Raw genomic sequence first — 12,219 nt, 5'->3', positions numbered from 1 at the left:
CTACTGAGCCACTCTTGGTGATGGACATTGAAGTCCCTCACCCAGTCTACATTACTCCCAGAATTTCTCTTTTTCCCTTGGAATACCTGCCCTCTATCCTGCACCTTCTTAAAATCAGAATCACCCAGAGTATCATAGGGATAGGATTCTATGAAATCACCTGATTTACCCAGATTCTTGACTTATTTATTTTTTTACAGCTTTTAAGATGGTTATACCTTCCATTCTAATTTCCTTTTAACCTATACTTCCTTTCACACGATATTCAAACCATCCAGCTAGGCTTCTTACCTACCATTAATTTAGAGACCATTGCTAGTCTATGGTGTTAAGTCATACACCCTTCGTCCTTTTAGAACTTTAATGTACAGCCTGGACTCAGCTATATTTTCTTAATGTTGATACCTCTACTAACTTAACTGACAGGTTATTCCAGACACTACGCAAAGAATTCTGTTTGAATATCCATTTTTGAGCATGTCACTAAATTAAAAACTTATATTGTCTGATCTTACTAGAATGCAATGAAGAACTAATATTCCGCCTTTAGCACATTGAACCTATTTACATTTTTTGAACTTAATCACATTCTCCAGACTGTGATAATTGAGGTTTGCCAATTTGTCCCCTTGACACTGTGTTCTTTACTAGAGGTTTGTAATATAGTAACAATATTGCTTCCACTCTGCTCCACATTTATTTATTTTCCAAAAGCCTCTGCCAATTACTATGGTGGCACATTAAAGTTAAAAGTAATTGATGATTCACAATATATTTACCCATATCAGGAAGGGAGGCTGCCTGTTTTACCATTGTTAACCTATTTTTGGACATGGAAAAATTTATTAATTTTGTTTCCAATTTCCACCCCTCCATCATTTTCACATGGTCCATCTCTGACACTTCCCTTCCTTGACCTCTCTGTCTCAATTTCTGGTGATAGACTGTCCACCAATATCCATTACAAGCCTACCGACTCCCACAGCTACCTCGACTACAGTTCCTCACACCCCGCTTCCTGTAAGGACTCCATCCCATTCTCTCAGTTCCTTCGCCTCCGTCGCATCTGTTCTGATGATGCCACTTTCAAAAACTGTTCCTCTGACATGTCCTCCTCCTTCCTTAACCGATGTTTTCCACCCACGGTGGTTGACAGGGCCCTCAACCGTGTCCGGCCCAACTCCCGCGCATCCGCCCTCATACCTTCTTCTCCCTCCCAGAAACATGATAGGGTCCCCCTTGTCCTCACTTATCACCCCACCAGCCTCCGCATTCAAAGGATCATCCTCTGCCATTTCCGCCATCTCCAGCATGATGCCACCACCAAACACATCTTCCCTTCACCCCTCCTGGTGGCATTCCGCAGAGATCGTTCCCTCCGGGACATCCTGGTCCACTCCTCCATCACCCCCTACACCTCAACCCCCTCCCACGGCACCTTCCCATGCAACCGCAGAAGGTGCAACACCTGCCCCTTTACTTCCCCTCTCACCGTCCAAGGGCCCAAACACTCCTTTCAAGTGAAGCAGCATTTCACTTGCACTTCCCTCAACTTAGTCTACTGCATTCGTTGCTCCCAATGCAGTTTCCTCTACATTGGAGAGACCAAACGCAGACTGGGTGACCGCTTTGCAGAACACCTTCAGTCTGTCCGCAAGCATGACCCAGACCTCCCTGTCGCTTGCCATTTCAACACTCCACCCTGCTCTCATGCCCACATGTCCGTCCTTGGCCTGCTGTATTGTTCCAGTGAAGCTCAACGCAAACTGGAGGAACAGCACCTCATCTTCCGACTAGGCACTTTACAGCCTTCCGGACTGAATATTGAGTTCAACAATTTTAGATCATGAACTCTCTCCTCCATCCCCACCCCCTTTCCGATTTTGCCCCTCCTTTTTGTTTTTTTCAATAATTTATATAGATTTTTCTTTTCCCACCTATTTCCATTATTTTTAAGTGTATTTCCATCCATTGTTTTATCTCTACCTTTTAGCCTATTTCGATCCCTTCCCCCCACCCCACCCCCACTAGGGCTATCTGTACCTTGCTCGTCCTGCTTTCTACCCTTAATTAGCACATTCCTTTAGATAATATCAGCACCTTCAACACCTCTTTGTCCTTTTGTTTGTGACATCTTTTGGTCATCTCCACCTATCACTGGCCCTCTATCCAGCTCTTCTTGTTCCCTGTCCCGTTCCTCCCCCCCACCCCCAAACCAGCTTATATTTCACCTCTCTTCTATTTTTACTTAGTTCTGTTGAAGGGTCATTCGGACTCGAAACGTTAACTGTGCTCCTCTCCGCAGATGCTGCCAGACCTGCTGAGTTTTTCCAGGTATTTTTGTTTTTGTTTTGTTCTATATTCCACATACATCTGCTCTGCACAATTAGTGTTAATAAATGCAAAGAACTGCATTTGAGTCATAGGAAAGCTGCATATGGTTTGGCTGACCATCCCTGTAATAGTTTATTTACTTTACCCAACAATATCTTCAAAAAAGTTAAGAAAGTATTTCCAGATAATGATCTTTTTCTGTTTTATAAACAACATACTGACAAATAAAACAAATGCATTGGAAAAAATTATAGGGTTGAGATATTTAATTCTTGACTGTCCTCTGCAACTTCTAGTGCAGTTTTCAGCTAATGAGTTTTAAAGCATAATCATTTATATCTGAAAAACGTTCTGGTAGTTCCACCGTACCATAAAAGTCTATTAGGACTCACCTGACAGTCGTTTATGGGAAGAGGACTTCTTGATATTTTTAGCATCTTCAAGTTTCTTTTCTGAGGATGAAGGAGTTGACAGAAGATTTTTACCATTGGGTATCTGTCCAGTGGAGGGCAGGGGTGCCTTTGGTATTGTAGGACAATTAAGGCCAGTTTTTACTGAAGCATTCACAGTGGTGGAATTAATGGGAACTGGCATCATTTTCAATGATGTGCCATCAATCTTCACATTAGGATGCATCTTCTCTGGTTTAACCACTGAAGTCATGCTGCAGAATATGATGATTTCTTTTTAAAAATAGAACACACTGCATATTTTAAACTTCAATTTAAGATAAAAAGTATAAGATAACCCACTCCTCTACTGACTATTTCTGTTCAAAATTAAATAGATCCTGAACTAGAACTCTCCTTATAAAAATATGTTTACTTATACTTAAAAATACTTACTGTGTGCTAACCTCTTAACCAAAGTCACCACTGCATAAATGTTCAGTGACTAAGGGATGTGCTGTCTCAGCCAGGAAACAGTTTAGCCTGACAACTTTTAAAGATTGTTATCTACTTAAAACAAATATTGAGACAATAATTTTACCTTTGTATTTTAGGATAGGAATGTACAAATCCACTTCCCTTTTGAACCACTTTCCACCCCAACCCTATTACCTTCAGTGGTATCTTGGGCAATATATCCTTTGCAACCAAGAGAGTACATCAGGCAGTCTGGCTACCAACACTGCTAACCTGGTAAAGATTCCCCAACTGATTTTTTCCCCCCACTCTATATGGAGATTGTCATGAAAGTATAATAATTCTCATAATATTGTGATTTATTGTAAAAGGAGGTTAATAGTGGGGTTTGGATAGTTTCTCAGTGTGTGTGTGGGGGGGGGGGTGAGATTTAATTGAATTGGAGACAGCTGGTCTGGAGGCTTTGACTTATCAAAAGAAGCTAGGTTTGAAATGTTAAATATGTAAACATGGCTGAAGTCTTAGAATGTGAGGTGAGGAAATTTGCATTTTTAAATAAATCAGGGTAGTTTGAATTTCAAAGAGATGGTAGGATGTTACACCTAGCCAGGGGAGCTAGGCCACACAATGTGTTTATTTTTCCCCAAAGGTTACTGATAATATTAGCTCAATGAAAAGATTTATATTACGAGAAAGGTAAAGTTCCAAAGACATATGGGAACAACTGGATTTACATTGTATGTATAAAAGGAGAATGAGGCTACAGGTCAGGGAAGGCATTAAGCCTGCTATCTACAGAAACTGAAGCTGGGAAAAGCCACTTTGAATTCAGGGTATTGTATTGACCTGTCTGGATCTGTTTAAAACTTTTTTTTTTAAACCATTGCCTTAACAGGGGTGTAACTGGAAGCCAGATTAATTAGGGGTTTTACAAGTTATTATAGTAGTAATTTGTAGACCTATGCATGTGCTTGAAATCTTTCCTTTTGTTAATAAATGTTTAATTTGGTTTTCTAAAAAATCTCTTTAGTCTTGATGGACTTATTACTTCTGAATTCAGGGCACATATCATGAAATAAAATACAAATTGCAAAATCGCTGTGACCTCGTGATCTAGTTTCCCTCATGGATTTGATCTGCCTGGCACACATCATCTGCCGCGTCATAACAGATACCGTGCGTTGCTATCAGTACAGAGTAGCAAATGATAATGGAAAAGAACTTGGAAAAATAGAGGAAATAAAACCAAGAATTAATACTTAACTGCCAAAACTATTACAACTTACTGGTTTTCAGGAAACTCGAGTATGGACAATGACACTTGAAATCTAAATAATTACTGGGAATCCCTGTACAATATTAACCATGCGTGTATAAACAGCTTTAAAAAGACAAGCGCTTAGCATAGTTAACAAGATTAATTCGGTACTCAATCTTTTTATCAAGAGCCACAATCACAATGAAGGCCACTCATGGGAATGCTCTAACATTGTATCCCACAGTAATATACATGAGGGTGTGCTCTTGATTAGTTTATGTTGTAGTGTGAAGGTTAGACTTCTCTTATGAAATGGTGGTGAGGTGGTGAGCACCCCAGTCACTAACACACCGGTCCTTGCTGCTGGGTATAGAGAGGCACTGCTGGAATACCTAGGCCAAGTCTCCAGTCCATCTTCTTGAGAAAATACAGTGTGTAATATGATAGAGAAAAGGCTGGAGGGGGAGGGAAAGAAAAGGCTAGAAAGATGGAGCATTTACTTTCCTTCTGCTCCATTTTGAAGTCTTTCATTTCTCTCTTATTTTTTTCTGTTCCCTCTTCCACTTCCCTCTCCAATCCAATTTTCTATCTCTGGGCCACTCAAAAACATTAAGAAGCAGGGACCTCCCTGTCTCAAAACGACTGATTTAAAACTGCAGGTCCTGAAGACAAGTGCTGGGATAGGTCCATGTCAGTAACATCCCCTGGCTTTTTATTACTAGAAAGCATAATAAAGATAAAGCTGAATCCCAGCTCTGGGAGCACCTCATATGAGGCATGAAAAATATGATGATATATTTGATAAAGAACACAACGTATATAAAAATCAAAAACAAAAACAGAATTACCTGGAAAAACTCAGCAGGTCTGGCAGCATCGGTGGAGAAGAAAACAGTTGACGTTTCGAGTCCTCATGACCCTTCGGCAGAACTGAAGTATAGTTAGGAGAGAGGTGAAATATAAGCTGGTCTAAGGTGGGTGGTGGGGAGAGAGAGAAGTTGAGGGTGGGGTGGTTGTGGGGACAAGCAAGCAGTGATAGGAGCAGATAATCAAAAGATGTCACAGACAAAAGGATCAAAGAGGTGTTGAAGGTGGTGATATTATCTAAGAAAAGTGCTAATTAAGAATGGATGGCAGGATACTCAAGGTATAGCTCTAGTGGGGGTGGGGTGGAAAGACTAACAAAGTATTAGTTGTAGATTTAAAAATAATGGAAATAGGTGGGAAAAGAAGAATCTATATAAATTATTGGAAAAAAAAAGGAGGGGGAAGAAACGGGGTGGGGATGGGGGGAGTTTAAGATCTAAAGTTGTTGAATTCAATATTCAGCCCGGAAGGCTGTAAAGTGCCTAGTCGGAAGATGAGGTGCTGTTCCTCCAGTTTGCGTTGGGCTTCACTGGAACAATGCAGCAAGCCTGAACTCTTCTTCCGCCGTCTTCGTCTCCGTGCTCACTTCTTTGGGCAGGAGTGCTCTCCCTGTTCAACGGATCCTTTTACCCACCTCCAATATTCTGCCTCCACCTGGACCCCTCCCTCTGGATTCTTACCTTCTCTTGATCTTTTCAGTGAGAACTGTTGGCGTGACATTAGCCGTCTCAATTTCTCTGCTCCTCTCACCCATTCTAATCTGTCTCTCTCTGAACTTACTGCACTCCGTTCTCTCAGGTCCAACCCCAACGTTGTCATCAAACCCGCTGACAAGGGTGGTGCTGTTGTTGTCTGGCGCACTGACCTCTACCTCGCGGAGGCTGAGCGTCAACTCGCAGACACTTCCTCCTACCTCTCCCTGGACTATGACCCCACCACTGAACATCAAGCCATTGTTTCCAGGACTGTCACTGACCTCATCTCCTCTGGAGATCTTCCTCCCACAGCTTCCAACCTGATAGTCGCCCAACCTCGGACGGCCCGCTTCTACCTCCTACCCAAAATCCACAAACAGAACTGACCTGGCAGACCGATCGTGTCAGCCTGTTCCTGCCCCACGGAACTCATTTCTCGTTATCTTGACTCCCTTCTCTCTCCCCTTGTCCAGTCCCTTCCCACCTACATCCGTGATTCCTCTGACACCTTACGTCACATCAACAATTTCCAGTTCCCTGGCCCCAACCGCTTCCTCTTCACCATGGATGTCCAATCCCTCTACACCTCCATCCCCCACCAGGATGGTCTGAGGGCCCTTAGCTTCTTCCTTGAACAGAGGCCCCAACAATCCCCATCCACCACTACTCTCCTCCGTCTGGCTGAACTTGTTCTCACACTGAACAATTTCTCCTTTAACTCCTCTCACTTCCTCCAAATAAAAGGTGTGGCTATGGGTACCCGCATGGGCCCCAGCTATGCCTGTCTCTTTATGGGGTATGTACAATATTCCTTGTTCCAGTCCTACTCCGGCCCCCTCCCACAACTCTTTCTCCGGTACATCGATGATTACTTCGGTGCTGCTTCATGCTCTCGTCGGGACCTGGAAAAATTTATTAATTTTGCTTCCAATCTCCACCCCTCCATCATTTTCACATGGTCCATCTCTGACACTTCTCTTCACTTCCTTGACCTCTCTGTCTCAATTTCTGGTGATAGACTGTCCACCAATATCCATTACACCGACTCCCACAGCTACCTCGACTACAGCTCCTCACACCCCGCTTCCTGTAAGGACTCCATCCCATTCTCTCAGTTCCTTCGCCTCCGTCACATCTGTTCTGATGACGCTACCTTCAAAAACAGCTCCTCTGACATGTCCTCCTCCTTCCTTAACCCAGGTATTCCACCCACGGTCGTTGACAGGGCCCTCAACTGTGTCCGGCCCATATCCCGCGCATCCGCCCTCACGCCTTCTTCTCCCTCCCAGAAACGTGATAGGGTCCCCCTTGTCCTCACTTATCACCCCACCAGCCTCCACATTCAAAGTATCATCCTCCGCCATTTCCGCCAACTCCAGCATGATGCCACCACCAAACACATCTTCCCTTCACCCCCCCCTGGCGGCATTCCGTAGGGATCGTTCCCTCTGGGACACCCTGGTCCACTCCTCTATCACCCCCTACTCCTCAACCCCCACCTATGGCACCTCCCCATGCCCACGCAGAAGATGCAACACCTGCCCCTTCACTTCCTCTCTCCTCACCGTCCAAGGGCCCAAACACTCCTTTCAAGTGAAGCAGCATTTCACTTGCATTTCCCCTAACTTAGTCTACTGCATTCGTTGCTCCCAATGCGGTCTCTACATTGGAGAGACCAAACGCAAACTGGGCGACCGCTTTGCAGAACACCTGCGGTCTGTCAGCAAGAAAGACCCAAACCTCCCTGTCGCTTGCCATTTTAACACTCCACCCTGTTCTCTTGCCCACGTCTGTCCTTGGCTTGCTGCATTGTTCCAGTGAAGCCCAACGCAAACTGGAGGAACAGCACCTCATCTTCCGACTAGGCACTTTACAGCCTTCCGGGCTGAATATTGAATTCAACAACTTTAGATCTTAAACTCCCCCTCCCCCCATCCCCACCCCGTTTCTTCCCCCTCCCTTTTTTTTCCAATAATTTATATAGATTCTTCTTTTCCCACCTATTTCCATTATTTTTAAATCTACAACTAATACTTTGTTAGTCTTTCCACCCCACCCCCACTAGAGCTATACCTTGAGTATCCTGCCATCCATTCTTAATTAGCACTTTTCTTAGATAATATCACCACCTTCAACACCTCTTTGATCCTTTTGTCTGTGACATCTTTTGATTATCTGCTCCTATCACTGCTTGCTTGTCCCCACAACCACCCCACCCTCAACTTCTCTCTCTCCCCACCACCCACCTTAGACCAGCTTATATTTCACCTCTCTCCTAACTATACTTCAGTTCTGCCGAAGGGTCATGAGGACTCGAAACGTCAACTGTTTTCTTTTCCACCGATGCTGCCAGACCTGCTGAGTTTTTCCAGGTAATTCTGTTTTTGTTTTGGATTTCCAGCATCCGCAGTAGCTTTTAGCTTTTTGTATATAAAAATCATGTAATCTCTATTATCTCCGAGAAAAAGAGAGGATGTAGCGTGGAATACTTCCAACAATGTTCATTTCTGCACTGCTTAACCATAAAGATGTGAACAAAGACAAATCACTTTGATAATCAAAGAATCAAAGTTGAACGTTCAGGCAAGGGCCACAGTCATCTTACTGGACGAGGTAATTCAAGGTTAATTTGGAAATGTTCATCCAAATTAATTATTTGTAAACCATAGCTATGCCGATAATTAAATTAGAAGTTTGAGTTTAATTATCTGAACCCTGTGGTGCTAAAAATCAGTCCATTGTGGGAAAACAATGCAGCAGAAATGTTTTGTGAAACAAAAATACAACAACCAAAAAGAAAAGCATACACTAACTTTTTATCATGGTGCATCTTGCCATGGTGAACCAGGTAAAGTGGTCTGCTCATACCACTGATGTGAAGTTTTTCTTTGGGGGATTTTTGTATCTTGGAGCTGGATGAAGGACAGTTTCCACCAGAAGAGCGACTGTTCCCACAATCACTTCCGCTTCTGTTTTTTGAGAATGTGGAAGGATAAGAGTACGTAGAAGATGATGGAGGAGTCACAGGTGGTTTACTTGATGTACCATGTCTTCTTTCTGTACACAGAAAATAAAACAATTTAACTTCCAGCCAACAATGGAGCAACAACTAGATTTTTCTATATCCAAATTTTCATTATGAAATATTAATCCCAAAATAAGTCTTGGGAAGTTTCAACAACTGCAATAATAAAGCAGAACAATTTTTAAGGCTTTCCATATTATAATGCAAGCTATCAAAAGCAGGACATCATTAGTCAGTAATGGTAAGTTGCACCAGGGTCAAGTTAATGGTTACTAATGCTGTATAATTCTTTTAGGAATGCTCATTTTTGTATATAATGTATTTTCTACATGCAAGATTTTTCACTGTTTATACAATTGCAAACTCTAGTTTAAAATAGTTTTGAGATTTAATTCCTCTTCACAAACCAATACAAAAGTTAAATTGATTCTATAAAATTTGTGAAAGAACAGTAATTTCTCTAAGTTACTGAGAGATTTCTCAAATACTGACGTCATAGGATTTGAAACTGATCAGGCCATTCCAAGGTGAACCAAGTTGTGGTGTTTTCTCTTGGAGATTTTGTTGAAGATGATCCAATCTTCTGTGGCAGAGTTGGCAACACCAAAAGGTAACTTGTATCACAGACTCCAAAGATAGCAAGTGCCAGTTCCACTGCTCGATTGCAGGCAAGCAAGGCATGTTTCCAAACACTTATCTGTGTGGGCCTTCACCAGCCATTAGAAAAAGGTTCAGCAGCCAGAAAGTTTTGAAATGCAAATTAGCAATCACATATGCTTAAGCTTATCTTATTACTCTGTGGAATGTGTACCCCACAAAAAGAAACTAACGTTTCCATTTCATCAGGCACACATGGCATTAAAAACACAGGTTCTGTAGTAATTTGTAACATCAGCATAAGACTTAAGACAGGTTTATATTAAAAGTAGTGTGAATTCAAAAGCTAAAGCATCTTAAATTATTATCTGAGCTAATGATATTTCTGCTCAAGATGATTTTTTAGGGACAGTTACAATTGTTGGACAAATACCTGTGATGTTAATAACTGCCTTCACAGTATAATGTATCAGAGACCATGTTGAGTAATAAACATCCATTTTTTCAGATGTGTGAATGGTCAATTTATTCCAACCCTCACTACCTTGAAAACTTAATTATTCAAACATTCGTTTAAATGTTTTTAGGCTTTGATTTTGAAAACAAAATGAGGAGCATGCAGAACCACACAGCATGTAATTTCTTTCCTGTTTTCATCTCATTTTCCTTCCAACAGCAGCTTTCCTACATTGAAGGCAGAAAAATTATCACTCACATACTTCTGCTAATATTGCTCATCATTAAATGGGAAGTGGCTAATCCACTAAATCCCATTTTTGGAGGGAGCACCTTGCCTCTGTTCAAGGCTGCTCTGATAGCATGGCCATATTCAGTAACTTTGCAGACTCAAGCACATATTGAAACATTCCCTATAATTCATCACTGCATTATAGCAGCATGCTAAGTCATCTGGAACTGCAGGATCTTAAATTTATAGCACTTGGAATTTAAAAGAAAGCTTGCATTTCAACAGCTCATTATCATATCTTAATTGCCTCAAAACATTAATTCATGAGTTGCTCTGAAGTGCAATTCTTAATGTACTAAGTAACAGTAATCTTGACATGTACTTTTGAAGGCATAGCTTCAAGAAGTAACCCAAATATCTATGGAAACAATCAATTCCTTTTCTCCGGTTCATACTTTGTGAAAAATTGCATTTAAAGCCCGATAACTCTCAAGTCACGACCAGCATGATAACTCTGTGCATAACTGCCCTGTCCCCGCCACTGCTGGCAATATATTTTAAAAGGGCAGCCTTCCACTCAGCTGTTCCAATGTAAGCAGGTCAAATTTCAAAGTTCAGTTTCCTGATTGTTGATCCTCTGGAATCTGTTTTCATCCAGTCAAAGACAGAATTTCAGATATGGCTCCCAGTTCCAGAATGGAGTAGAAATTGATGGAATCATAACAGAACAGATAGTTAAAGAGACCACACCAAGAAAAAAAATTGAAAGGCATAAATTGTATATTTTAGTGTTGTATTTTTAATAATAAAGTGTCTCCCTTTAAGGTGAATACATTTTTACTATATTTTCTCTACCATCTCCTCTCCTCAAAGCATCAAATGTTAATAATTTGTTTCCAGTGTGCTGGTCAGTATGTGGTTATTATTCACCCTTTGATAAATGTCAGATGGCTATTAAACTACAAGCCAAGCTCCATTTTCTCAGTTGATATCAATATGTAGACTTCCAGCAGGAATTGTCCAATAGATATAAGGAGGAGCCTTCACTCCCTAACCCAGGTGGCCCGATTTGGCAGAGGCTGAATCTGACATACTATTATCTACTGACTCTGTACAGATTGAAGATCTAGCGCCCCACCCCACCAGAGATTTCCTGGCCTACATGGCTTAGTTACGTGCGCAGAAACTTGAACAATTAGGAGAACCTTTAGTGTGATGATAATTTTGTTGCTGAAATTTTAACAGTTAGCCATGAGTATGAAGTTTTCTGGAACTGTTAATAGGCCAAGGATTACAATTTTGGAAGATAGAAAATATGCCAAAAATACACTGGAATCTTTAATTTCCAGTTATAAGCATGTATGAGAAAGAATACTGCATCATGTTACTATATTCTATGATTTGTCCCAATCTGCAACACAGTGATTAGGTCCTTCTCTCTCCACACTTATTTCTGGGATTCTACAAACTTTTCATGGCTCTGTCATATATAAGTCATTACCTCATTAAGTAGGCCCACATTAAAGGTATTTTAACTATTGCATCTGACTTTTGTCCTTAAGTTTTAAAAAAAACATAAGAAATAGAAGCAGGATCAGGTCATATGGCTCTGAGCCTTCCCCACTGTTGGCTGATCTTCTATCTCAACTTTTTGCGCTCTCCATATTCTTCAATTCCCTTAGTATCCAAAAATCCATAACAGCTAGGCATTCACAACTCTGTGGTAGAGAATTCCAAAGGATTCAGAATCCTCAGTGAAGAGGTTTCTCCTCACCTCAAATCCTAAATGGCTGATCCCTTATACGGAAACTGAGACCTCTAGTTCTAGACTCCCCCAGCCAGGGGAAAAGATCCTCTCAATCAAGCCCCTTAAGTATTTTATGGTTCAA

At 41.5% G+C, this 12,219-nt stretch overlaps 1 protein-coding gene across 3 annotated transcripts in view; it reads right to left on the bottom strand.

Annotated features, from left to right (window-relative positions):
- Window positions 1-12,219, bottom strand: part of atxn7 (ataxin 7) — a 147,375-nt gene that overhangs the window by 17,217 nt on the left and 117,939 nt on the right. For all 3 annotated transcript variants that reach the window (XM_078543650.1, XM_078543651.1, XM_078543652.1), the window contains 2 exons: window positions 8,834-9,077; window positions 2,727-2,998 (listed from right to left, as the gene is read on the bottom strand). In XM_078543650.1, coding sequence (XP_078399776.1) covers window positions 2,727-2,998; window positions 8,834-9,077 — 516 coding nt within the window. The remainder of the gene's footprint in view (window positions 1-2,726; window positions 2,999-8,833; window positions 9,078-12,219) is intronic.

This window comes from Cetorhinus maximus, chromosome 6 (assembly GCF_964194155.1).
Source record: "Cetorhinus maximus chromosome 6, sCetMax3.hap1.1, whole genome shotgun sequence".
Classification (NCBI taxonomy): Eukaryota; Metazoa; Chordata; class Chondrichthyes; order Lamniformes; family Cetorhinidae; genus Cetorhinus; species Cetorhinus maximus.
The sequence above is the reverse complement of the archived record's forward strand: the minus strand, read 5'-3'. Positions and strand labels throughout refer to the sequence as shown.